Raw genomic sequence first — 27,203 nt, 5'->3', positions numbered from 1 at the left:
AACGTTGCCAGAGATTTTTAATGGACCATTTATTTTTCTTTTTTTAAAAACAGTTAAATGGGTTCACAATTGAAAACTTCAGTGTGACATTTCTGCTCCCCCTTCTAGCTAAATTCATCAAAATCCATAAAAAAAACCATCAACTTTCTATTTAGCAGTGGCATTGAAATGTGTATTTAAAAACTTTCTCCTCTCTTGTTGGATCCGGATCAGAACCCTAATCCTAACTGCCACTGCATACCAAATTCCTTCATCCCTTCACCCCCACAGTCGTGGCTACAGCTGCCTGGGCCCCCAAGTACTGAGATTTCCTCCGTAAACCTCTCCAGCCCTCTCTCCTTCTTCGGCAACCTCCTTGAAACCTGCCTCTTTGGGATCAAGACTTTGGTCACCTGTTTCAATACCTCCCTAAATGACACAGGGCGGGACTTTCCAGCCACACTTGCCCCGAAACCGGAAAATCCCACCCAAGGTCAACAGACCTTTCCATAGTTCGCCCCTCACCCGCTACGCTTCCCATGGGGGTCAGAATGGGTAAATTCACACACCCCCACCCGAGTGTCATTTTAAAAATAACACTCCTGTGGTGTACCTTGGGGACATTTGATTCAGGGAGCCATATAAATGCAGGCTGCTGTTGTTGGAACTTCCCTTTCTGAAAAGCTCAGAATTGATAACTGGTCACAATCGAAGGAAGGAAGATGGCTCCCGCTATGGCGCAGCAGCTGGGAACGTCATCCAACTGGAAAACTTCCATTCAATTCCACCGACTGGAGAATCAACTTGTTTAGAATGAAACCTTTCTCAGAGGAGCGTACTGCTGTTAGAGTCTGTAAATAAAGGGATTTTGGTGAAGGGACTTCTGCCTCCAAAGACTTATTACAGGACGGAAGAGCTGCCGGCCCCCTGATTGGTCGGTAGCTCTTGGTGTGGGCGGGGGTAATGTCAGGCAGTCAATGAACTGAAGTGCATAAATTCAGAAGCAGCCAAGGCTCCGCACACTTGGGGGCGAAGGAGATCAAAGAATATGGGAGAAAGCTGGAGGATCAGGTTAGTGAGTTGGATGATCATGTTGAGTAGGAGCAGGCTCAAAGGACTGAATGGCCTCCTTCTGCTCCTATTTTCTATGTTGGTATGACTATCCAGCCGTCAGGTCTGGGGCTATCACCAAAGCTAGATTACCTTTCACCTGCCGCATGAAATCCCACCTCTTAATTCTGCTTCTCTCTCTCCACCAATGCTAAGCACTTTCTAAAACTTTCCATTTTTGCTTTGGACATCCAGCAAAATTTTACCTTGTACTTAAAAAAATCGCTATTTCGTAAGCAAAACTTCAGTGGGGTTTAGTGCAAGGCAAAGCTTGGATAGTATCAAAGACAGGAGTTTACCAGAAAGCAGAGTTAGCTTAATTGCCCCAAGTGAATGATGTTAATGTAGTTAGCAATATTGAGACTATTAACATTTAACACCTAAGTTCAAATCCCACACTGGGAAATTTGAACATTGTTAATGAGATAAAAGGTGGAATATAAAGTCAATATCAGTGATGATGACTATAAAATAATAATTTTCTCTAAGAACCCATCTGCTTCACTTAGGGAAGGAAATCTGCCAACCTTACCTGGTCTGGCCTACATGTGACTCCAGACCCCACAGCAATGTGGTTGACTGCCCTTGGAAGTGGTTGTGTCCAAAGTGCTACTAAGAGACTATAATTTGGATGTAAAAACGCTTGACAAAGGGTCACCCAGACTCGAAACGTTGGCTCTATTCTCTCTCTACGGATACAGCTGAGATTTTCCAGCATTTTCTATTCATAGAATCCCTACAGGGCAGAAGGAGGCCATTGGGGCCATCAAGTCTGCACCAACCACAATCTCACCCAGGCCCTATACCCGTAACCCCACCAATTTACCCTGCTCATTTCCCTGACACTAAGGGTCAATTTAGCATGGCCAATCCACCTAACCTGCACACCTTTGGAGTGTGGGAGGAAATCAGAGCACCAGGAGGAAACCCATGCAGACACGGGGAGAACGTGTGAACTCCACACAGACAGTGACCCAAGGCTGGAATTGAACCCGGGTCCCTGGCGCTATGAGACAGCAGTGCTAACCCACTGTGCCGCCCACAATTTGGAGTGTCTGGGCAGTATTGCTGTATCAGGAAGGCAGATGCCAAGTTAAGTGAGCCAGATGGGGTGAATTTCTAATCGATCGTGCGTCTTTCATCGTTTCTATTCGATGGGGAAGACATTGCGATGACGATCGATCTGCTTCCCTCAAGCTATATCTATCCTGCCTCTGCAGGTGTGATCTTCTTTAACTGTTGTACTCAATGATGTACTCGGGATAGATCTGGTGCTTCTCGAAGATGACAAATATGGTGGGGTTGGAGACATCGTTGACGCAGCTGTCGTAATACTTGTTCTTGCTGCCGTCTCTCAGAGGGGGCCGGAGGTAAGAGGAAGATCCTTTCACAAACTTCCCCACCAAAACCCGGGCCACAAACATGGTCATGGTGGTCTGCCTACAGCGACAGTAGTTGTGGGAATAGGACGCATCTCTGGCAAAGTAGCTCCCTGCAGGAAAGAAAGAACTTGCATTTATATTTAGAAATCAAAGAACCTCCCCAAGAACTCTGTACAGCTGGTCTGCTACCTTTCTCATTGCTATAATGTCGGAAATGTGGCAGTCAATTTGCACAAAGCAAGCTCTTGCAAGCAACAATGTGATAAAAAGTCTGTTATTGCTCGCCCCATCACTCAAACCAGCCCCCCCATCCATTGACTCTGTCTACACTTCCTGCTGCCTTGGCAAAGCAGCCAGCATAATTAATAACCCCATGCACCCCGGACATTCTCTCTTCCACCTTTTTCCGTTAGGAAAAAGATAGAGAAGTCTGAGGTCATATACCAACTGACTCAAGAACAGCTTCTTCCCTGCTGCAGTCAGACTTTTGAATGGACCTACCTTGCACTAAGTTGATCTTTCTCTACACCCTAGCTATGACTGTAACACTACATTCTGCACTCTCTCCTTTCCTTCTCTATGAACGGTATGCTTTGTCTCTGTAGCAAGTGAGAAACAATACTTTTCACTGTATACTGATACGTGTGACAATAATAAATCAAATCAAATATTGCAGTGTTGGTTTGGGTACAAATATTAGTCGAGACACTGAGGGGGACAGTCCTTGCTCATTTTGATAGGGGAATCTTTTGCATCAACCCACCAGAGCTGATGAGGCTCAACTTTGACGATTCAAACAAAGACAAAGCTTGCCAAGACAGGGGTTGGCACAGTGGCACAGTGGTTAGCACTGCTGCCTCAAAGCACCAGGAACTTGGGTTCGATTCTGGCCTTGGGTGACTGTCTGGGTGAAGCTTGCATGTTCTCCCCATGTCTGCGTGGGTTTCCTCCAGGTGCTCCGGTTCCCTCCAAAGATGTGCAGGTTAGGTGGATTGGCCTTGCTAAATTACCCCTCGGGGACAATTTAGCATATCCAATCCCCCTAACCTGCACATCTTTGGACAGTTAGCGTCAGGTAGATTAACCAGGTAAATATGTGGGATTACGGGAATAGCACCTGGGTAGGATTATTGTCAGTGCAGGCTCGAGGGGCTGAACAGCCTCTTTCTGCACTGTAGGGATTCTATGATTCCATGACAGCGTGGTACACCCTCAGCGCTGTGTCGCGAGTGTCAGCCAAGATTTCTGAACTCAACTCTCAGAGAAGGACTTGAATCCACTGCCTTCTGCCTCTGAGCTGAGAGTGCGATCCACCGGGATGCAGTCATCCACAGTACTGTGCTTCTGTCAAATCATTATCACAAAGCTATCTCGCAGGTACCTTTTCCGTAGGCAGTTCCGTGAACTCCGCAGATCCTCCAGTCAAAGTTCTGCTGGCAGATGGGCTCGATGTGCTGGGGGTCAGTGCCGTGGAACAGCTGTTTCTCAGCTACCTCCTCGCCAGGGCAGCTTCTCTTCATTTGTTCCTTCTGCCTGTCTCAGCAACACAAATAGTTCGGGAGGGTGAGTGACACCACGCTGACAGAACAGCCAGAGGGAGAAACACATAAGGTGGCACAATGGTTAGCACTGCAGCCTCACAGCGCCAGGGACTCGGATTCAATTCCCGGCTGTCTGTACGGAGTTTGCACATTCTCCTCGTGTCTGCGTGGGTTTCCTCCGGGTGCTCCAGTTTCCTCCCGCCATCTAAAGATGTGCGGATTGGCCATGCTCAATTGCCCCTAAGTGTCAGGGGGACTTGCTCGTGTAAATATGTGGGAATACCGGGATAGGGTTTGGGTGGGATTGTGGTTGGAAATGGCCTCCTTCTGCACAGTAGGGATTCTATGATGCCCTCTCTCTGAACCTCAGGGACACTTCCTTCATCAACAACTACTGGAATTGTTCTGTTCCGGGGAATTGTATTGTCCGCCCAGGAAAGTCCCTGGTTCCTATCCAACGCTGCAAAGGAATCGAGAATTCACCTTGTTACCCATGGCTGATGGAGGACAGAGACAGACAGGGCTCCACTGTCGCTGGTTCTAGGCTGGTAAATACTATCGGGCAAGGAGCAGGTCGGGGGGACGGGGGCGAAGAGGGTCAGAGGGCAGGAGAAGGAAAGGATCAAGGGGTGGGAGTGGGTCGGGGGACAGGAAGAAAGCAAACGCATCATTCGAATTAAAAAAAACCGTCTCAATGTTTACAAACCATTGGTAAACTTCCCAAAGGGCCGGGTTTTGGATCCGTTCGATTTTCCTGATGGTGTTGTTCCTCATTGTCCGCTGGAAGAGAGCCTGCACCTGTTTATATTCCTCTGAAGAGTCAGACAGGCGAATGAGCTGCAGAGAGAAGGTTAACAGTCAGAGCGACAGAGACACAAATAACAAAAACACAGCCAGGTTAAAATTGTGTAACAATGTAAGAACACCCAAACCAAACCTCTGCCCATTCATAGAAACCCTACAGTGCAGAAAGAGGCCATTCGGCCCATCGGGTCTGCCCCGACCACAATCCCACTCAGGGCACATTGCTACATATTTACCCACCAATCCCTCTAACCTACACATCTCAGGACACTAAGGGGCAGTTTTACCATGGCCAATCAACCTAACCCACACATCTTTGGACTGTGGGAGGTAACCGGAGCACCCAGAAGAAACCCACACAGACACAGGGAGAGCGTGCAAACTCCACACAGAAACTCCATTCCAGTACAATCTATTCCAGTATAGACATTGCAATCTTCACAATGTAAAGTTCACTGGGTGAGGGTGTCGCTGTCGTCCCTCTCAGGTGGGGGAACCATGCTGCTGAGTTGATGTGGTTCCACATGTACTATCACACCTCATTGCTGTGGCACCCACGCATCTCTTTTTCACATCCCTCACCAGCTCTGCACATCAGAGAGCCACTGTGCCATCAGCAGCAAGGTGGTACAGTGCTGAGCATTGCTGCCTCACAGAACCAGGGACCCAGGTTCAATTCCTGGCTTAGGTCACTGTCTGTGTGGAGTCTGCACATTCTCCCCATGTCTACGTGGGTTTCCACCAGATGCTCCAGTTTCCTCCCACAGTCTGAAAGACGTGCTGGTTAGGGTGCATTGGCCATGCTAAATTCTCCCTCAGTGTACCCGAACAGGCACCGGAGTGTGACAACTCAGGGATTTTTGCAATGACTTCATTGCAGTGTTAATAGAAGCCTACTTGTGACACTGATAAATCAACTTAAGAGATAGGAACAGAATTAGACCACTCGGCCCATCAAATCCACTCTGCCATTCAATCATGGCTGATATTTTTCTCATCGCCATTCTCCTGCCTTTTCCCCATAACCCCTGATCCCCTTATTAATCAAGAACCTATCTATCTCTGTCTTAAAGACACTCAACAACCTGGCCTCCACAGCCTTCTGCGGCAGAGAGTTCCACAGATTCACCACTCTCTGGCTGAAGAAATTCCTCCTCATCTCGGTTTTAAAGGGACATCCCTTCACTCTGAAGCTGTGCCCTTGGATACTAGTCTCTCCGACTAATGGAAACATCTTCCCCATGTCCACTCTATCCAGGCCTTTCAACATTCTGTAAGTTACTGAAAGAGAGCCAGTACAAGCACAATGGGCCGAAAGGCCTCCTTCTGTGATTGAGGGAAGAGTTTGGTACAATCACCCTCGGAATGTGGTGTTACATCTCCACAGTACAAAATTCCTTCCTCGGATAACCTGCCAGCAGAAGGACTCTACCTTATAGTCCGTGTCTGTAACAACGGATTTATCCCAGTGTTCCGGAATGTTTTTTCCTGGGGTGCTGCCGGACTGTTCCTGTCCAGGTTTCCTTTGGCTGAGAAAGTAAAAGAGTCACTTACTGTTTGCAAAAGTAAAGTTATAAAGTTTATTTATTAGTCACAAGTAGGCTTACATTAACACTGCAATGAAGTTACTGTGAAAATCCCCTACTGACATTCATGGAACTTCACAAATAGGTCAATTATACAACTATTAAAAAGGGTGGCACGGTGGCCAGCACACTGCCTCACAGCATCAGGGACCCAGGTTCGATTCCCGGCGTGGGTCACTGTCTGTGTGGAGTCTGCTTGGGTTTCCTCCGGGTGCTCCAGTTTCACACTACAGTCTGAAAGACATGCTGGTTACGGTGCATTGGCCATAATAACTCTCCCTCCAACAGATGCCAGAGTGTGGCAATTAGGGGATTTCCACAGGAACTTCATTGCAGTGTTAATGTAAGCCTACCAGTGACACTTACAGTGCGGCACAACGGCACAGTGGTTAGCACTGCTGCCTCACAGCGCAGGGACCCATGTTCAATTCTCGGCTTCAGTCACTGTCTGTGAGGAGTTTGCACATTCTCCCCGTCTCTGCGTGGGTTTCTTCACGCGCGCGCTCCGGTTTCCTCCCACATTGCAAAGATGTGCGGGTTAGATTGACTGGCCGTGATAAATTGACCGTAGTGACAAGGGGTCAGCAGGGTAAATATGTGGGGCTATGGGAATAGGGTAGGATTGTGGTCAGTGCAGTCTTGATGGGCTGAATGGCCTCATTCTACACTGTAAGGATTCTATGATTCTAATAAATAAACTCTAAGGAGAATATTCAGTTCTAAAATGATGTACCATCAAAGTGGTGTTGAAATAATGCTCTGAGTCTAAACAGCGAGTGTGAGAAAGTTGTCAAGTTGCATCCCAGCAGGCTGAACACAAAAGGTGAAGTTATAGAAATGCAGTACTGAAGGAGAGCTGCAGTGTTGGAGGTGCTGTCTGCCTTTCAGAGTAAAGAGAAGTTAAACCAAGTCTTCCCTCTTATTTCGGGGGGGGAGTCACCATTCCCGGGACCAATATTCCAAAAGAGCGGGGCAGTTTTTTTTGGTTTCCTGGCCATTCTCCTTCCACCCATGTGACTGACAAATGGAATGTCTGGTCATTACCCAGAATATAGGCGGAGTAGGCCATTTGGCCCATTGAGTCTCCTTCACCATCCAACAGGATCAGGACCGATGATCTCTATCTCAACGCCATACGGAGTTCCGTTCTCTCCCCCATATCCCTTGATGCCACTGGTGTCCAGAAATTCATCATTTTCTTTCTTAAATAATCTCTTCTGGATATGTGGAAGGATAAACCAGCACAAAACATGGTGGAGAAACCCCCCCTGTTCTTCCAGAAACAGACCACCAAGCAATCTTTTATGTCCACCTTAGCATACCTGCCTCACAGCCGCAGGGACCTGGGTTCGATTCCCGGCTCGGGTCACTGTCTATGTGAAGTTTGCACATTTTCCCCCCACCAAGTCTGCGTGGGATTCCTCTGGGTGCTCTGGTTTCCTCCCACACCCCAAAGATGTGTAGGTTAGGTGGATTGGCCATGCTAAATTGCCTCCTAGTGTCCAAAGATGTGTTGGTTAGATGGATTAATGGAATAATGTGTGGAGTTACAGGATAGAGCGGAGATGCGGGGCTGGGTCAGATGCTCTGTCAGAGAGTCAGTACAGACTCAATGGACTGAATGGCCTCCTCCTGAACTATAACAATTATAGGATTCTATCAGGCAACGTCAATCAGATACGGTAGCTTTCTCTAGAAAAGTTAAGATGGTGCCCAATGACGTTCCCTGCCTTGTACGTATCCCTCGGGTGAGAGCCAATTGTACGCAGAAGCCTCCTTAACTAGGCCGCAGTGGTGTCACCTACTTCTGTATCTGATTCTCCACATCCTGTTCCGAGACGAACTTGGGTCTCCGTCGGACTTCCCTCTGAGTCCCAATCCGTGTGTTTTTCTGAGACATTTCTGGATGGGATTTTGGGAGGAATGAGGAGAGGGCAGTGGTGGTGGTGGGGAGGGGGTTTGTGGTTGGGGGAGAAGGAGAGAGAGAATTGAATGATGGTCTTTGATTCAGCATGAAGTAACTTGTCAGGCCATGATCATTGAAAGCAGTTTGCTTAGCGGGACCGTACCTTTAAAATTTAACACGTACTGGTGTTTTCCAGCTGTGAATTCCACTTTCCCATTGTTGTCCGCCAGATATGCCTTCTCCAGGTCAATGGATGTTGTGCTGGCTGCACTGTGTTGCCCTTCCTGTCATACAGAATTTAACCGGTCAGTCAGGGGTTCAGAGATTGATGCCACCTCCTTACAGCCCCATTTCCAAACTCTGCTCCCCTCTCTAGCGAGGCTCCATGCTTCCAAAACCTTCAAGAAGGTTCTGCTGCCTTCCCTCTGATAGAAGTCTCACAACACCAGGTTAAAGTCCAACAGGTTTATTTGCTATCACGGTCTTTCACCCGATGAAGGAGCAGCGCTCCGAAAGCTCGTGATTCTGAACAAATCTGTTGGACTTTACCCTGGCGTTGAGAGACTACTTATTGTGCCCACCCCAGTCCAATGCCAGCATCTCCACATCATGGCTTCCCTCTGATAGCAACAGGAGACAAGGTGCCGCTAAAAGGAGAGACGTGGCTGAAGCTTTAGGCCTCGCACTCATCAGAATAAATGAAAGAATACGAAATTTTAAACAGTCATGGCAATTTATGCCATAGGAGAAAAGAGCGCCAATTGGCTGGCTGGTTGACTATATGATTGGCGGAGGAAGTGTCATGCAGAAAGCAACAAAAGATCCTGGGCAATTCAAAAGAGGCACAAAGCTTGGACGTATTCCTTTTGTTTGCACAGAGTGGGGTCCCAGTGTATGAATGTGCTTCCAGTAAGTGTAAATGAGCCACACTCTGAGCTTGACTGATTATCTGAAATTGGTTGTAGGTGTGGCTAGTAACACAATCAGGATTGTTCAGCAAGTTGCCCCTTCACAAAATCAGATCTAACTGTCAACATTAGAATGACTATCCATATGAAACAGGTAACAATATACTGCAGGGCAGGGTTCCAGGATGCAGCAATTCACCAAGCAGGTTTCCACACGTTATTATGTAATCTTTGCAGTTATTATGACACTACGTAGATATCTCAATCCAATTTAGCGCATAACTGTGATAACAAAATAGCAACTGCACAACACTATCTATTTCAACTAGAATCATAGAATCCCTACAGGAGGCCATTCGGCCCATCGGGTCTACACCAACAACAATCCCATCCAGACCCTATCCCCATATCCCCATGTATTTACCCTAGTTAATCCCCCTGACACTAAGGAGCAACTTAGCATGGCCAGACCACCCAATCCACACATCTTTGGTCTGTGGGAGGAAACTGGAGCAGCTGGAGGAAACCTACGCAGACACGGGAGAACGTGTAGGCTCCAGACAGACAGTGACCTAAACCGGGAATCGAGCCTGGGTTCCTGGCGCTGTGAGGTAGCAGTGCTAACCACTGTGCCACATTTACCGTTTATTAATCTCTTCGCAAGTATCAAACTCTGCCTATTTTAAACAAGATGTTATGACTCCCTCCCTGGATCTTACCAACCACTCGGGAGGGATGGGGGGGGGGGCGGGGTGGACTCAGGTCCAAGTTCGTAACACAACAGTAACAACCCAACAAAGGGAATCAGTTGAGTTTGAAATAGGGCTCCCTCGTTACAGACTCGATGGGCCAAAGAGCCTTTTTTGCACTGTATGACTCTGGGGGAGGGATTTTCCGGCCACGCTTGCCCCAAGACTGGAAAATCCTATCCAAGGTCAACAGACCTTTGCATGCTCCTGTCTGCCTGCTACGATACCCGTGGTGGGCAGGACGGGGAAATTCCACATGCACGTGTTAGGGACACTATGCGCAGGGACCCACTCGGTGCAAACAAAAGGAACGTGCCCAAGTCTTGTGCCTTTTTTGAATTACCTGAGAGATTGGGGAGCCAATAAGAATAATATAACCCTTACAGTGCACAAGGAGGCCATTCGGTCCACTGAGTCTACATTGACCACAACAACAACCCCCTTTTACCCTACTAATCCTTCTAGCCTACACATCTCGAGACGCTAAAGGGGCAATTTAGCATGGCCAAACAACCTGATCAGCATATCTTTTGGACCGTGGGAGGAATCCGGAGCACCCGGGGGAAACCCATGTAGACACGGGGAGAACTCTACACGGACAGTGACCCAAGCAGGGAATCGAAGCCCGGTCCCTGGCACATGAGGCACCAATGTTAACCACTGTGACAATGTGCCACCTGTTCTTCATTACTTTCTCCATGGCAACACCTTGGCCAATCAGAATCAACTAGTGAACCAATGAGCACAGCTTATCTCCTGTAGTAGGGATGGAGATGGTTTGAAATTTGGGATTCTTGTCCTGGTGAGTGCCTCCCCTTTCAGCCAGATTCATGTTTTGCTCTGTCAAGTGACTGTTTGCAAACCAGAGTTTTTGTAGCTCACAATCCAGCCCTTCCAGCCTGGCCATTCATAAGAACATAAGAAACAGGAGCAGGAGTAGGCCATCTAGCCCCTCAAGCCTGCCCCGCCATTCAATAAGATCACGGCTGATCTGATAATGGTTCAGTTCCACTTACCCACCTGTTCCCCATAACCCTTAATTCCCTTATTGGTCAGAAATCTATCTACCCGTCACTTAAACACACTTAACAAGGTAGCTTCCACTGCTTCAATGGGCAGAGGATTCCAAAGATTCACTACCCCCCGAGAGAAGAAGTTCCTCCTCAACTCTGTTCTAAATTGACTCCCCCTTATTTTGAGGCTGAGGGAAGACAGCTAACATTAACCTGCGGGAGGGTCTGTTGGAAAAGATCTCAAGGAAGACTGAAGACTCACCTGCTTCCCATATTCAATCCATTTTCCATATTCATCTTTCCAGTACCACAGCCACTCGGTAGTGAGGATGTAGTGAGGAGGTTTCGTGACTGAAGAGGCAGTAGACAAGCGTCTCACCTGGTTGAAGCCACTTACCATGGCGCTGAAATCAACTTGTAGAGATCTGTATTAGGAACATCAGAAAAGTAAGAACATAATTATACCATTTGCAGAGAATGGGTCCCTACACTTTTTTTTTATTCATTCGTGGGGCATGGGCATCGCTGGCTGGGCCAGCATTTATTACCCATCCCTAATTTGCCCTTGGAGGGCAGTTGAGAGTCAACCACATTGCTGTGGCTCTGGAGTCACATGTAGGCCAGACCGGGATAAGGACGGCAGATTTCCTTCGCTAAAGGACATTAGTGAAGCAGATGGGTTTTTCCGACAATGGTTTCATGGTCACCAGTAGATTATTTTTATATATTGAGTTCAAATTCCATATCTGTGTGCGTTTCCTCCGGGTGCTCCGGTTTCGTCCCACGTTCCAAAGATTGTGGGTTAGGTCGATTGGCCATGCTAAATTACCCTTTAGCGTCAGAGGGATTAGCAAGGTAAAAATGTGGGGTTACGGGAATAGGGCATGGCTGGGTTGTTGCCAGCACCGGCTTGATGGGCCAAGTGGCCCCCTTCTGAACTGTAGGGATTCTGTGATTTCTGGGAAGATGATGGTGCGCTTTCCCACTGAACTGTCTGGTGCTGGGCAAGATCTGGGAACCCGGGTCACCAGATCTTGCCCTGGGACACTAGTCTAGTGAAAATACCACAATGCCACCCCCCTCCCCCATTATTACCCTGGCACCATCAGGAGGGGGGAATGTAAAATAGAAGAATGCAAAGACTTGCGCCTGAACTGATGAGTTAGACACCTCGAGTGTGCATCGAGAATGTGACTGTCTATGCTGAAGAGATTTAGAGTACTCCTCTACAGTTAAGCCACTTTGGTCGCAACATTGGAGAGCACCTGGTCTTACGGGGATCGCAATAATCCTCTTCAATCTGCTCCATGTTTGAAAGATTCTTCCAGGATTCCTCATAAACCTGCCACTGATAGGGGAGCCGGCAGTGAACCCGGTTACACAGATCTGGCGGGGAAGTCAACAGAAACCAACAGATTAGTTCACATTTTTGAAAGTCTTGCCAATTTTTGCAGCATTCCCACCCTGCAGCGAGAGCCTTCCCTCCCCCTCCTGAAGAGGGTGGGCTCTCTGGGTACAAGGGAGCTTCGGTGGGGATACGGGCAAGTGGTGGATACCTTCTTACCACCATCTCCAAATGATTCTGGGGCTGCTTTCAGGAAACGAGTAAGGAACAGTCAAAAAAAAAAGCAAACACTGATGGGAAAAAAGTGCGGAATTATTGACCTGACAGTTCCGAAGGCAATCTGAGACGATGCACTCTCACTGAGATAAGGAGCAAAGGCAGCTGCTCATACAGACCTTGAGAGACTGTGGGAACCTCAAAACATTAGAAAATTGTTTCTGCCTCAGAAAGAGAGCAGACGGAACGTTACGGAAAGCTTGGGATTTTGCCAAGTATATAAAGGGGGACTGCCTGTGTGGAATTTGTACGTTCTCTCCCATGTCTGCTTGGGGTTCCTCCAGGTGCTCTGGTTTTCTCCCACGCTCCGAAGAAGTGTAAATTAGGTGCATTGGCCATGCTAAATTGCCCCTTAGTGTCCAAAGATGTGTAGATTAAGTGGATCGGCCATGCTAAATTGCCCCTTAGTGTCCAAAGATGTGTAGATTAAGTGGATCGGCCATGCTGAATCACCCCTTAGTGTCAAAAGATATGTAGGTTAGGGGGATAGGCCACGCATAATTGCCCCTTAGTGTCAGGGGGATTAGCAGAATAAATGGGGGTACAGGGATAAGGCCTGAGTGGGATTGTTGTCAGTGCAGATCCAGTGGGTTGAATGGCCCCTTTCTGCATTCGAAGGGATTCTGTGATTTGATGACTGCCTGACCCTCCGGGGGTCAGCAAGCAGTTAAGGATTCTGCCATCCTGGTAGAAAGAAGGCATCATTAACCCTTTGTTTAGGCATTTTACAGCCTCTTCCTTCAAGACTGCATTACTGTTAACATTTAATACAATAATTGGTAGAATAACACACTTGAATGTTTCTGAAAAGAGACACGCTGCTGAAGTTTTTCATCTCGCACTCAGCAGGACAAATGAAAGAATACCAAATGGTGGCACGGTGATTAGCATTACTGGCTCACAGCGCCAGGGACCCAGGTTTGATTCCCAGCTTGGGTCTGTGTGGAGTCTGCATGTTCTCCCCATGTCTGTGTGGGTTTCCTCCGGTTTCCTCCCACAATCCAAAGATGGGCGGGTTAGGTGGATTGACCATGCTAAATTACGTTACAGGAAATAACAGGGTAAATATGTGGGGTTACGGGGATGGGGCTAGGGTGGGATTGCAGTTGGTGCAGGCTCGATGGGCCGAATGGCCTCCCTCTGCACTGTAGGGATCCCGTGAAACTTCAAACAAACAATCTATAACCACAGGAGAAATAGGGAACCGATTGGTTGGCAGGTCAACTCTGATTGGGTGAGGTAATGCCTTGGGAAAAACATGATGTGGAGATGCCGGCGTTGGATTGGGGTAAACACAGTAAGAAGTCTGACAACACCAGGTCTAAGTAAACAAATAATATTTATTTGATAGTAAAGTCACAAGCTTTCGGGGTTTGCCCTTCGTCAGGTGAATGGAGAGTTCTGGCCTCAGACAGAGCATATAACAGCAAAAACAAACAGGGAACCTCAGGCTCCCTGAGCTCCCGGATATTTCAAAAAAGACAGTGGGTTTAAAGGTGTTCCTTTTCTTTGTGGAGAGAGTGTCCCTGAGTGTGATTATACAATACTTCGAGCAACTCTGCAATTCCTTCCTGCAGCAAAATCCAAAGGGCAGTCTGCCCCCAACTCAATCCATCTTTCAGTCCTTGGTTTTATCCACCCTGTATTTCATACAGTAAGTATTATATTTCTCCCCTCTCTAAAGGGGGTGTTTTCTGTACCTTTAAAGCTGCAGTTCTTCCTGACAAAGTAGAGACAGATCTCCTCGTTGTCCGTGTCGGTACTGGAGCTGGTGGAAGTTTGACGGGATCGAGCTGTCCTCTCTGTGGGTGATAAGTCAAAGCACAAAGTCAAACTCGAGTCCTTTTCTGAGGGGACCCTCACCAGTCATCTTGGGGTCAGTGTGAGGAACCCTCCCCCAATTAGCCCGTTCACAACTATCAGAGCAGTTCGGGAAGGCCATTCTTGCAGCACAGAAGGAGGCCACTCAGTCCTTCATGCATCTTCCAGCTCATTGAAAGAGTTATCCAATCAGTCCCCAACACACGCCCATCATTTCTTCCCCCACCTCATCTGGCAAATTCTTCTCTCTCAGGTATTAATCTGCTGTAGATGCAGCCTATCGGTCAATCTTGGAAGGTTCAACAAATCCCTCCAAAAGGGAGGTTCCTGTACAACTGGAACGGTGGCACAGTGGTTAGCACTGCTGCCTCACAGCACCAGGGACCCGGGTTCAATTCTGGCCTCGGGTCACTGTCTGTGTGGAGTCTGCATATTCTCCCCGTGTCTGCATGGGTTTCCTTCAGACGCTCCGATTTCCTCCCACGCTCCAAAGATGTGCGGGTTAGCTGGATTGGCCATGCTAAATTGTCCCTTAGTGCCGTGGGGGCTAGCTAGGGTAAATATGAGTGGTTATGGGAAGAGAGCCTGGGTGGGATTGTGGTCAGTGCAGACTCAAAGGGCCGAATGGCCTGCAGGGATTCTATTCTGCATTGCTCTGGAGGTCAGACCGGGTAGGGGCAGCAGATTCCTTTCCCAAAAAGGGACATCAGTGAACCAGATGGGTTTTTTCAACAATCAACAACAGTTTCATCAGTAGACTCTTAATTCCAGATTTTGTTTTTGAATTCAAACTCTGCTATCTGCCAATGACAGGATTCGAACCCGGGTCCTCAGAATATTAGCTGTTTCTGGATTAATAGGTCTAGCGATAATACCACTCGGCCGTCACTTCCTATACTTGAACCCCCTCCAAATAAAGGCCAAGATCCCACTTAATGACTTCATTATTTGATTTATAGGCTGGGAGGATTTTACAACTCGCTTGAGCGAGTCTCGTAAAATCTCGCCCGAGGCCAAGGGGGGATTCTATTGTGCGAGCCTCGCCCGCCCCAGAATTCTGACAATAGTGTCTGGCCTGCGGTAGGGGTAAGGGGAATTTCCCCCCCACCCAGCCCCGCCCCACTTACTGCTGTGTTCGCCGGACTGGCAGTTTTGGATGTTGTAGATGTTCTGGTAGGTTTGCTGCAGGTTGTGGAACACCTCCGGCATCAGGTTGTCCAGGGCCACAGCGCTGTTGTTGTCACGGAAACTGTGGCAGCGTTTGCACTTGGAACCAAACTTGCAGGTCCCCTGGACGAAGTGGAGGCAGATATGAAGCTTGGTGCACGCCTTCTCATAGGTGCAGCCGCCGTAGCGACCGGGGCCCTTGTTGTAAAACGTGCAAATCTGCAACGGCAGAAGTTGGTCAGTCTCAAACGCGTGTACAAAACGTCCAACCCAGAGACGGAAAAAACAGCAGCAACTCCCTCTCTGGAAGATTGAATCCAGCCGTCTTTCCATCGGGTCTTTAAATGCTAGCAATGACTGTGAATGGGTAGTGCTCTCACCACCACCCCCTCCACCAGAGTCCGAAAGTTGTGTCCCCCTGCCAGACCGCTGACACTTCAGTGCACCACCGAGGGAGTGCTGCACTGTTGTCTTTCAGCTGAGACATGCGGATGGATGTGGCAGATCCCCACAGCATCACTGGAGATGAGCAGGAAGGAGTCACATAAAAACCAGAAGCAGCAGTAGGCCATTCGGCCCTTCCAGCCTACTCCGCCATTCATTATGACCAGGGCTGTTCATCGAATCCAATACCCTGATTTCCCCCCTTCCTGCTTTAGCCCCAAGATATCTAATTCCTTCTTGAAATCACACAATGTTTTCAATCACACAATCTTTTCTGTGGGAGTGAGTTCCACACTTTCACCACCCTCTGGGTGAAGAAATTTCTCCTCACCTCAGTTCGAAAAGGTTTACCCCTTATTCTCAAACTATAACCCCTAGTTCTCGTCTCCCTCCCACCATCGGGAACATTCTTTCTGAATCTACCCTGTCTAACCCTGTTAGAATTTTATAAGTTTATATGAGACCCCCTCTCACTCTTCTAAACTCCTGTGAATATAATCCTAACCACCTTAGTGTCTCCTCAGATGACAGACTTGCCATCCCAGGTAAACCTTTGCTGTGCTCCCTCTATAGCAAGGGCATCCTTCCTCAGATAAGGACACCAAAACTGTACACAGTACCCCAGGTGTGGCCTCGCCAATGTCCGATACAATTGCAGTATAACATCCCTATTCTCCCCGGGGTCCTGGACAATATTCACCCTTCAACCAGCATCGCTAAAACAGGCTGGCCAATACGGCGGGCCCATGTGTGGAGCTTGCACATTCTCCCCGTACCTGCATGGGTTTCTTCCAGGTGCTCCGGTTTTTTCCCCACAAAGATGTGCAGGTTAGGGGGGAATTGGCCAGGCTAAATTAACGTCAGGGGGATTCAGAGGATAAATACGTGGGGTTACGGCAATATCCTACCTCTGGCAGCAGGGTGGGGTCATTCTGGAGCAGAAGTTGACGCAGTTCCAGCTCGTTTAGCTGGTCGAGTTTATTGGCAAGCAGGATCGGGATGTTGTAGGGAGAATAGAATGTGTGTGAGAAGTTGCAGGCATTCCTGAAAAAGAAACAAAGAGAGAAGTCACTTTCCAATGGGGTAATACGAAGTTCCCTCAAACCAATCTCCTTGGACATGTGTTTGGTCCCTCTCCCGAGTACAGTTGTTCCCTGCTGTGCCGTGAAGACTCCCTCCCCCAGTGCGCCATGAAAAAAGATTCAAAATTAACGTAATTTAACAAAAAAATAACCTTTCCCTTCAGCTCTGTGGACAGCACCTGCAAGAACCGATAAACCTCGGGCCTTCCGAGCAGAAATGTATAATTCTTTTTAAGTTTATTTATTAGTCACAAGTAGGCTTACCCTCACACTGCAATGAAGTTGCTGTGAAAATCTCTTAGTCGCCACACTGTGGCGCCTGTTTGGGTACACTGAGGGAGAATTTAGCATGGCCAATGCACCCTAACCAGCACGTCTTTCAGACTGTAGGAGGAAACCAGAGCACCTGGAGGAAACCGTCGCAGACACGGGGAGAACGTACAGACTCCACACAGACAGTGACCCATGCCGGGAATAGAACCCGGGTCCCTGGCACCGTGAGGCAGCAGTGCTAACCAGGAGGCTAAGGAAATTTGGCATCTCCACAATGACTCTCTCCAATTCTCAAGAGCTGCACATGTGTGGTTTGGATTTTCTATGTTGATCAGGCCCATGCGTGTGACTGACGGGACTTGGAGCTGAAACAAAGGTTCCCAAGCACCCGCTCAAAAAGCAAAAACTCAAAGGGTGCAAAAGGAGAAGCGAGAGACAGGGAGAGGTCAAATATATTTGATTATTGACACATGTATTGGGATACAGTGAAAAATACTGTTTCTTGCGTGCCCTACAGATAAAGCATACCGTTCATAGAGTACATAGGAGAGAAGGGAAGGAGAGGGTGCAGAATGTAGCTATGATGTAGAAAAAGATCAACTTAGGGCGAGGTAGGTCTATTCAAAAAGCCTGATGGCAGCAGGAAAGAAGCTGTTCGAGTCGGTTGGTACGTGGCCTCGGACTTCTGTATCTTTTCCCTGACGGAAGAAGGTGGAAGAGAGAATGTCCGGGGTGCGCGGGGTCCTGAATTATGCTGGCTGTTTTTCCGAAGCAGCGGGAAGTGTAGGCAGAGTCAATAGGCGGAATTTTAAGGCCTCGCTCGTTCCAAAACTGTAAATCATTGTTTGCTGGAGCAGACGAGGAAGGAGCATCAGAGAGAAAGCTAAGACTTTACCTGTTAAAAACCTGTTTAAAATAAGTTTAAAGCACTTTGTTCTTTGTAGAACTGTTTAAAGCATTTACTTATTGTATTTACTGCTTTAAGAATTGTGAGGGAGTGATTATCAGGCAGTTGTGGCCCATCAGCTTTAATTATCAAGTGTCCACACGGTGAAGCCTTACATTGTTTGCTGGAGCAGACGAGGAAGGAGCATCAGAGAGAAAGCTAAGACTTTACCTGTTAAAAACCTGTTTAAAATAAGTTTAAAGCACTTTGTTCTTTGTAGAACTGTTTAAAGCATTTACTTATTGTATTTACTGCTTTAAGAATTGTGAGGGAGTGATTATCAGGCAGTTGTGGCCCATCAGCTTTAAATCAGCGCCAAGTTTAAAAGGAGGCCTGGTGTAGATAGCGGGCAGCGTCGGAGCGGGCAGCGGAGTGAGAGGGAAGCAGAGTGAGCTATTAGGGCTTAATATCAAAAAGGGCTGGAAGGTAAAAAGGCCAGGTTGAAAGAACAAGGAAAAAAAAAATTTTTTTTTCAAAACTACTACAGCAAGAAACAAGGAAAAAATTTTTTCCCACAACAAATTATATTGAATAATGGAGGGGCATGTGATGTGCGGTTCCTGTATGATGTGGGAACTGGTGGACCCCAGGGTCCTTCCCAGTGACCATGTCTGCAGTAAGTGCAGGTTGCTGGAGGAGCTCCAGCTCAAGGTGGATGAGCTGGCCTCTGAGCTACAGACACTGAGGCTCATCAGGGGGAGAGAGGGTGCCATTGTCAATGGGGTGCAAGTGACATCCACCCCCTCTAGACTGTCTAAATCTAAGGGTCAGGAACAAAAGGGGGCTGCTGGGAGGAGGAAGGGGGGTGAGGAGCGGAGGCCTCAGCCTCTTAATCTGCATAACAGGTTTGAGGTTCTTGCTTCCACTCTGGAAGAGGACGAGGCAGGTGAGGTTGGTGAGCAAACTGCACACGGTACAGTGATGCAGCAGGACACAGGCAAAGAGAAGGGGAAAAGGAACGTAGTAGTGATTGGAGATAGTGGGGTGAAGGGTATTGACACTGTCCTTTGTCACAATGACAAAGTGCACAGAAGGGTGTGTTGTCTGCCTGGTACTCGGGTACAGGATGTCGCAGCTGGGCTGCAGAGGAATCTGGAGTGGGAGGGTGAGAACCCAGTTGTGGTGGTACATGTGGGTGCCAGCGACGTAGGCAAAGTGCGGACTGAGGATCTGGGGAGGGAGTATGAGAAGCTGGGAATGGAATTAAAAAGTAGAACCGACAAGGTGGTCTTCTCTGGGCTACTGCCTGAACCGAGTGCAGACGGGCGTAGGGTTGACAGGATAAAGGAAGTGAATGGGTGGCTCAGAGATTGGTGTGGGAGGAATGGGATCGAATTTATGGGGCATTGGCACCAGTATTGGGGTAGGTGGGACTTGTTCGGGCGGGATGGGGTTGGTCTGAATCGTGCTGGGACCAGAGTGCTGGCGAATCGAGTAAAGAGGACTGTAGACAGGGCTTTAAACTAATTAGGGGGGGGGAGGGTGCGAGGGTAGGTGATGTTAGGAGGTCTACAGTTAAGGATAGGGTACAGGTAAGGGAAGAGGCTGAGGATGTCCCAAGTGGTGGCGTTATGGCAAATAGGGTCCAGAAGAAGGCTGGGATGAAAGCGCTTTATCTGAATGCACGAAGCATTCGGAATAAAGTGGATGAGCTGGTGGCGCAGATCGACACAAATGGATACGATCTGGTGGCCATTACAGAGACGTGGCTGCAAGGTGACAGGGACTGGGAGATGAATGTACAGGGCTATCAAGTGTTTAGGAAGGATAGGCAGGAGGAAAGAGGGGGTGGCGTAGCTCTGCTGATTAAGGACAGCATCAAGGTGGTAGCAAGGGATGATATCGGAGCCAAAGAGCAGAAAGTGGAATCGTTGTGGGTGGAGATTAGGAACAGCAAAGGGAGGAAGACGCTGGTGGGTGTCGTCTATAGGCCCCCGAATAATGATCTGGAGGTGGGGCGGGCTGTTAACGCGCAAATAAGTGCGGCGTGCAGGAATGGGACGGCAGTAGTTATGGGGGATTTCAATCTGCATATTGATTGGTCGACCCATGTTGGACGAGGTGGGCTCGAGGAGGAGTTCTTGGAATGCTGCCGGGATAGTTTCCTGGAACAGTGTGTGTTGGAGCCGACGAGGGAGTGAGCTATCTTGGATCTGGTGCTATGTAATGAGGCGGGTAGAATTAGGGACCTTGAGGTGAAGGATCCTCTTGGAGAGAGTGATCATTGTATGGTGGAGTTTCTGTTGCAGATGGAGGAGGAGAAAGTGGGTTCCCGGACACGTGTCCTTTGTTTGAATAGAGGGGAGTATGGTAGGATGAGAGAAGAATTGGCGAATGTGGACTGGGAGAGCGCGTTGGAAGGTAGGTCTGCTGAGGAGCAGTGGAGGATCTTTAAGGAGATCTTTCTTGGTGCTCAGCAGAAATTTATTCCGATGGTTAAAAAGGACAGTAGGAAGAGAGGTAATAAGCCGTGGATAACGAAGGAGGTGAAGGAAAGTGTTAAATTAAAAGCGGAGGAATTTAGAGTAGCTAAGAGCAGTGGGCGAGAAGAGGATTGGGAAAGGTTTAAATGTCAACAAAGATTGACAAAAAAGTTGATAAAGGAGGGTAGAAGAAGCTATGAAGCTGGGCTAGCGCTTAATATAAAAAAGGATAGCAAGAGTTTTTATAAATATATAAAAAGGAAGAGGCTGGCTAGGGTGAACGTTGGTCCCTTAGCGGATGAGAAAGGGGACCTAGTGGTAGGGGATGGGGATATGGCTAAGGTCTTGAATAACTTTTTTGTTTCTGTCTTCACGGAGGAGGACGTGAATAATTTGCCGGGTGTTAGCGATGGAAAGGTGGTAGGACTGGAGGGTCTTAATGACATTACTGTTACTAGAGAGGTGGTGCGCGACAGACTGGAGGGGCTGATTGTGGACAAGTCCCCAGGACCGGATGGAATGCATCCGAGGGTTCTGAAAGAAATGGCGGAGGTGATAGTGGATGCCTTGGTGGTTATTTTCCAGACGTCGCTGGATTCCGGGGAAGTGCCGGAGGATTGGAAAACGGCTAATGTTACGCCGTTGTTTAAGAAGGGTGCCAGGCAAAAGGCGGGGAATTACAGGCCGGTTAGTTTAACGTCTGTGGTAGGTAAAATGTTAGAATCCGTCATTAAGGAGGAAATTGCGAGGCATCTTGAAGGGAATTGCTTGATAGGGCAGACGCAACACGGTTTCATTAAAGGGAAGTCGTGTCTGACAAATTTACTGGAGTTCTATGAGGATGTGTCTAGGGCGGTGGATAGAGGAGAGCCGGTGGATGTGGTCTTTCTGGATTTTCAGAAGGCGTTTGATAAGGTACCTCACAAGAGGTTACTGCAGAAGGTCAGAGGACATGGAGTTGGGGGTAGGGTGTTAGCGTGGATAGAGGATTGGTTGTCAAATAGGAGGCAGAGAGTGGGGGTCAATGGGTGCTATTCGGATTGGCGGTTGGTGACTAGTGGGGTGCCCCAGGGGTCGGTGCTGGGGCCTCAGCTATTTACCATTTATATAGATGATCTGGAGGAGGGAACCGAGTGTAGGGTGTCGAAATTTGCTGATGACACCAAGATTGGGGGAAAGGCAAATTGTGCGGAGGGTGTGGAGAGTCTGCAGAAGGATCTAGATAGGCTGGGCGAATGGGCCAGGAAATGGCAAATGGAATTTAATGTTGGCAAGTGTGAGGTGGTCCACTTTGGTAGGAAGAATGGTAGGAAGGACTATTACTTACGTGGCGAAAAACTGCAGCAGGCGACGGTGCAGAGGGACCTCGGGGTCCTTGTGCATGAGTCGCAAAAACCCAGCCTGCAAGTGCAGCAGGTGGTCAGGAAGGCGAATGGGATGCTGGCCTTCATAGCGAGGGGGATTGAATATAAAAGTAGGGAGGTCTTGCTGCAGCTGTATAGGGCATTGGTGAGGCCGCAGCTGGAGTACTGTGTGCAGTTTTGGGCGCCGCACCTGCGCAAGGATATTTTGGCCCTGGAGGGAGTTGAGCTATGAGGAGAGGCTGAATAAACTAGGCTTGTACTCGTTAGAGTTTAGAAGAATGAGGGGAGATCTCATTGAGACGTATAAGATGATGAATGGGATGGATAGGATAGAGGTGGAAAGACTCTTCCCGCTCAAAAAAGACAGTAGGACTAGGGGGCACAGCCTCAAGATAAAGGGGGGGCGGTTCAGAACGGAGTTGAGGAGGAACTTCTTCACTCAAAGGGTGGTGAATCTCTGGAATTCTCTGCCCGTTGAAGTGGTGGAGGCTGCCTCGCTAAATATTTTTAAGAAGCGGGTTGATGGGTTTTTGATAAGAGAGGGGATTAAGGGTTATGGGGAGAGGGCGGGAAAGTGGAACTGAGCCACGACAGATCAGCCATGATCTTATTGAATGGCGGGGCAGGCTCGAAGGGCCAGATGGCCTACTCCTGCTCCTATTTCTTATGTTCTTATGTTCTTAAGATCAACGAGTCTTCCTGGGCTGCTCCGATTCATGTGGTGGGCAGGATGGTAGAATTCCAGCCCACGGATGGAAGACTGGTTTATATAATGGACTGGGTTACATTCACAACCCTTTGTAGTTTTTTGCGGTCTTGGCTAGAGCAGGAGCTATACCAAGCTGTGATACAACTGGAAAGAAAGCTTTCTATGGTGAATCTGTAAAAGTTGGTGAGAGTCGTGGCTGACATGGCAAATTTCCTTAGTCTCCTGAGAAAGTAGAGGCGTTGGTGGGCTTTCTTAACTACAGTGTTGGCATGGAGGCATATTCTGAAAATCATGATATTCAAACCTTGCTGGTAGCTCGTATCCATAGTTATGTTCATGCCAAGATATGATGTGGAGATGCCAGCGTTGGACTGGGGTGGGCACAGTAAGAAGTCTCACAACACCAGGGTTAGGTCCAACAGGTTTGTTTGATGGCATGAGCTTTCGGAGCGCTGCCCCTTTGTCAGGTGAGTGACAACTCACTCACCTGACAAAACTCGTTCACCTGACAAAGAGACAATGCTCCAAAAGCTTGAGATACTAAATAAACCAATTGGACTTTAACCCCATGTTGTGAGAATACTTATTGTGCCAAAATATGAGATTAGTGTTATGCTGAGACTTCAGCTTTCTCCTATTTTTTAATTGTCACTGCTCTTTACTCTTGTGAATATTTCTGTCTGAGGTAATGGTACACAATCTGAACACAAAAACTAAATACTGCAGATGCTGGAAACCTGGTGTAAGAAAACAGATTCTGGAAAATCTTAGATAATCAGGCAGCATCTGTGGAGAGAAACAGTAAGTGTTTATGTTGATAACTGTAAAATGTTAAATCCTCTGAGAACTGGAGAAATGATTTGTGAACTGTGGTGTTTTAAGGAAATCAAGGCTTCCTTTATGCAATTATACATTTATATTGTATTCTTCATATTTTTATACTGTGTGCAATTTTGGTGTTCTTATTTGAGGAAGGATTTGATTTTTATTGTCACTTTTTTTAAGTTTATTTATCAGTCACAAGTAAGGCTTACATTAACACTGCAATGAAGTTACTATGAAATTTGCCTAGTCGCCACAGTCCAGCACCTGCTCAGGTCAATGCATCTAACCAGCACGTCGTTCAGAATGTGGGAGGAAACCCACGCGGACACGGGGAGAACGTGCAGACTCCACACAGACAGTGACCCAAGCCGGAAATCGAACCCGGATCCCTGGTGCTGTGAGGCAGCAGCGCTAACCACTGTGCTACCATGCCACATGTATTAGCTTACAATAAAAAGTATTGTTTCTTGCGCACTATACAGACAAAACATACCGCACACAGAGAAGGAAAGTAGAGAGTGCAGAATGTGGTGTTACAGTCATAGCTAAGGTATAGAAAAAGATTAACTTAGTGCAAGGTAGATCCATTCAAAAGTCTGATGGTAGCAGGGAAGAAGCTGTTCTCGAGTCAGCTTATATAAAGCCTTGCTACAGAGGGAGTACAGTGAAGGTTTACCAAGTGGATTCCTGGGATGGCAGGTCTGTCATATTAGAAGAGACTAAGTCAGTTAGAATTATATTCACTGGAGTTTAGAAGAGTGAGAGGGGATCTCATAGAAACTTATAAAATTCTAACAGGGTTAGATTCAGAAAGAATGTTCCCGATTGTGGGCGAGTCCAGATCTAGGAGTCATAGTTTGAGGATAAGGGGTAAACCTTTTAGAACTGAGGTGAGGAGAAATTTCTTCACCCAGAGGGTGGTGAATGTGTGGAATTCACTATCACAGAATGTAGTTGAGGCCAAAACATTGTGTAATTCCAAGAAGAAATTAGGCATAGCCCTTGGGGCTAAAGGGATCGAGGGATATGGGGGGAAAGGTGGAATCAGGATATTGAATTAGGTGATCAGCCATGATCAAAATGAATAGCAGAGCAGGATCAAAGGGCCGAATGGCCTCCTCCTGCTTCTAGCTTCTAAGTAAGGTGTATATATTAGTCACAAGTAAGGCTTACATTAACACTGCAATGAAGTTGCAGTGAAAATCCCCTAGTCGCCACACTCAGATGTCTGGTCGGGTACACTGAGGGAGAATTTACCATGGCTAATGCACCCCAACCAGCATGTCTTTCAGACTGTGGGAGGAAACCGGAGCACCCAGAGGAAACCCACGCAGACACAGGGAGAACGTGCAAACTCCATACAGACAGTGACCCAAGCCGGATATCAAATCTGGGTCCTTGGTCCTGTGAGGCAGCAGTGCTAACCACTGTGCCACCGTGCCACCCCAATCAGTGGCCCAGGTTTTGTGATAGCCATTACTGAACCTATCAGCACTCAGCGTTTCTGTGCTGGCAATTAGATTTTTGGTATCCACACAGTAAAACATGAAAACCTGCGTTTTCCCATTCTCTCCAAATCTTTACAGTGCAGAAGGAGGCCATTTGGCCCATCAACTCTGTACTGACTCTGTAAAGAGCATCTTATCCAGATCCCCTGCACTGAATCCTCAACCCAACGCGTTTACCATGGTTAATCCACCTGACCTACACATCTTTGGACACTAAGCAGCAATTTAGCATGGCCAATCCACCTAATCTGCACATCTTTGGAATGTGAGAGGAAACCGGAGCACCCTGAGGAGACCCATGCAGACACAGGGAGAATGTGCAAACTCCACACAGACAGTGACCCAAAGCCGGAATTGAACCTAGGGCCCTGGCGCTGAGAGGCAGCAGTGCCAACCACTGTGCCAGTCCAAAGTCACTGTGCCCCTGGACTACCATTCTTTTTGACAGTGAACAGGGGCTGATAATCACCCCAAAAAAAGGTCTTTCACTGGAGGGCAGTTCAGACAAAATACGAAGATGTGACACAACTACACCTCCAGCCCTTTGCTTCCAATTTATTTAATTTTTAATTGTTCTCCATCTTTTATTTCCTTAATTTTTCTTTCTCCCTCCCCCCACTCTTTCCCCAATTTTATCCCCCTTTTACCTCTCTCCCATCTCCCCCCACATCTCCATCTGTCACAGTTTACTCTCTAATTTCAGTTTCTCTGCTGTTTGGCCATTCACACCTTCTATTCTCTCTATGGGCTGCCATTAGCAGCCTCTCCCCTGGTTTCTGTGGCTATGACTCATTGTTCATTCCCTCACCCTGCAGTATAAATATCTCCCACTTTCTGTGCCTTTTAGCTTTGACAAAGGGTCACCTGGACTCGAAACATCAGCTCTTCTCTCTCCTTACAGATGCTGCCCAGACCTGCTGAGATTTTCCAGCATTTTCTCTTTTGGTTTCCGATTCCGGCATCCACAATAATTTGCTTTTTGAGATGTACTCAGACGGAGGATCTAGGTACTAGAACCAGAGGGCGCAACCTCAGGCTAAAGGGACAATCCTTTCAAACAGAGGAATTTCTTCAGCCAGAGGATGGTGAATCTGTGGAACTCTTTACCGCAGAAGGCTGTGGAGGCCAGGTCGTTGAGTGTCTTTAAGACAGAAGTAGGTAGGTTCTTGATTAATAAGGGGAGCAGGGGTTACGGGGTTGGGGATGAGAAAAGTATCAGCCATGATTGAATGGTGGAGCAGAATCGATGGGCCGAATGGCCTAATTCTGCTGCTATGCCTTACGGTGTGACACAATGGATGTCATTTTATTGGCACACCCACTCTGATTCCAGGGTAAACGGCATTCTCTTGGGCCTCGGGTAGGATCGTAGGGGCGGATGTTCTGGGACAATCCTACCCAATGTTTTTATTGTATGCAGATGTGCCACTGGGAACCGCTGCCCTAATATCTCCTGATGTGTCCCGGGTGCGGGAGTTCAGTGTGTTGCTTACTTACTCCTTCCAAGTCTTGGGCAGTTTGGCTACAGGTGGGGGCACTTTCTGTAAATCTGCCAAACCCCCCTTGATGGATTTGGGGGCCCCGGCCCTTTCCTTCTGGGACCAACACAACAACAAAAACACACACTCCTTCCTTACCTCCCCTTGGAGAATTTGCAGTTCCCCAGCAGGTAGAACCGGCAGAGGTGGAGTTGGCCACAGTTGCCGCTGCAACTCTTCTTGAGGAAGTCCTTGCAGAGGCGGAGGGGGCTGGTGGCAACGAGCTGGCTGTCCAGGGCCAGCTCCGAACCCGGCAACTTGGAGCCCTTGCCCGGCACGATCGCGAAGCACTGGTCTCTGGAGTGGAACAGGCGAGTCAGCTCTCTGTCGGGGTCCGGGAAGAACTGGGAGATCTTCCTCCTCAAGGAACTGTACTCCAGGCAGCCCCCCTGGGAACAGACCGCCCTCAGGCTGACACTCCGGACCTTGTCCTGGGCCATTTAACCAGAGAAAAGAAATCTTCTTTTTCTCCCTCTCCTTCCTTCCTCTTCTCAATCCAGGAAA

General features: G+C 48.1%; 1 protein-coding gene across 1 annotated transcript; it reads right to left on the bottom strand.

Moving 5' to 3' along the window:
* Window positions 1-27,203, bottom strand: LOC145349953 (protein mono-ADP-ribosyltransferase PARP12-like). The gene is made up of 12 exons (XM_080198680.1): window positions 26,799-27,203; window positions 16,940-17,075; window positions 15,548-15,806; window positions 14,300-14,401; window positions 12,244-12,364; window positions 11,241-11,403; window positions 8,472-8,592; window positions 8,208-8,304; window positions 6,249-6,345; window positions 4,719-4,849; window positions 3,853-4,004; window positions 1-2,581 (listed from the first exon to the last, which is right to left on the bottom strand). The coding sequence occupies exons 1-12, from the start codon at window positions 27,137-27,139 to the stop codon at window positions 2,322-2,324; spliced, it is 1,980 nt and encodes a 659-aa protein (XP_080054806.1). The 5' UTR covers window positions 27,140-27,203; the 3' UTR covers window positions 1-2,321.

The sequence above is a fragment of the Carcharhinus amblyrhynchos genome, chromosome 11, assembly GCF_965287045.1.
Source record: "Carcharhinus amblyrhynchos chromosome 11, sCarAmb.v2.hapA, whole genome shotgun sequence".
Classification (NCBI taxonomy): Eukaryota; Metazoa; Chordata; class Chondrichthyes; order Carcharhiniformes; family Carcharhinidae; genus Carcharhinus; species Carcharhinus amblyrhynchos.
This window is presented reverse-complemented; position numbering and strand designations above follow the sequence as displayed.

Coding starts and splice junctions, on each gene's coding strand:
- LOC145349953 (XM_080198680.1), bottom strand. CDS start 27,139: ATGGCCCAGGACAAGGTCCGGAGTGTCAGCCTGAGGGCGGTCTGTTCC. Junction 14,402..15,547: donor CCAGTCCGGCGAACACAGCA/GTAAGTGGGGCG, acceptor TATCACCCACAG/AGAGGACAGCTCGATCCCGT. Junction 2,582..3,852: donor CGGAACTGCCTACGGAAAAG/GTACCTGCGAGA, acceptor TCTTTCCTGCAG/GGAGCTACTTTGCCAGAGAT.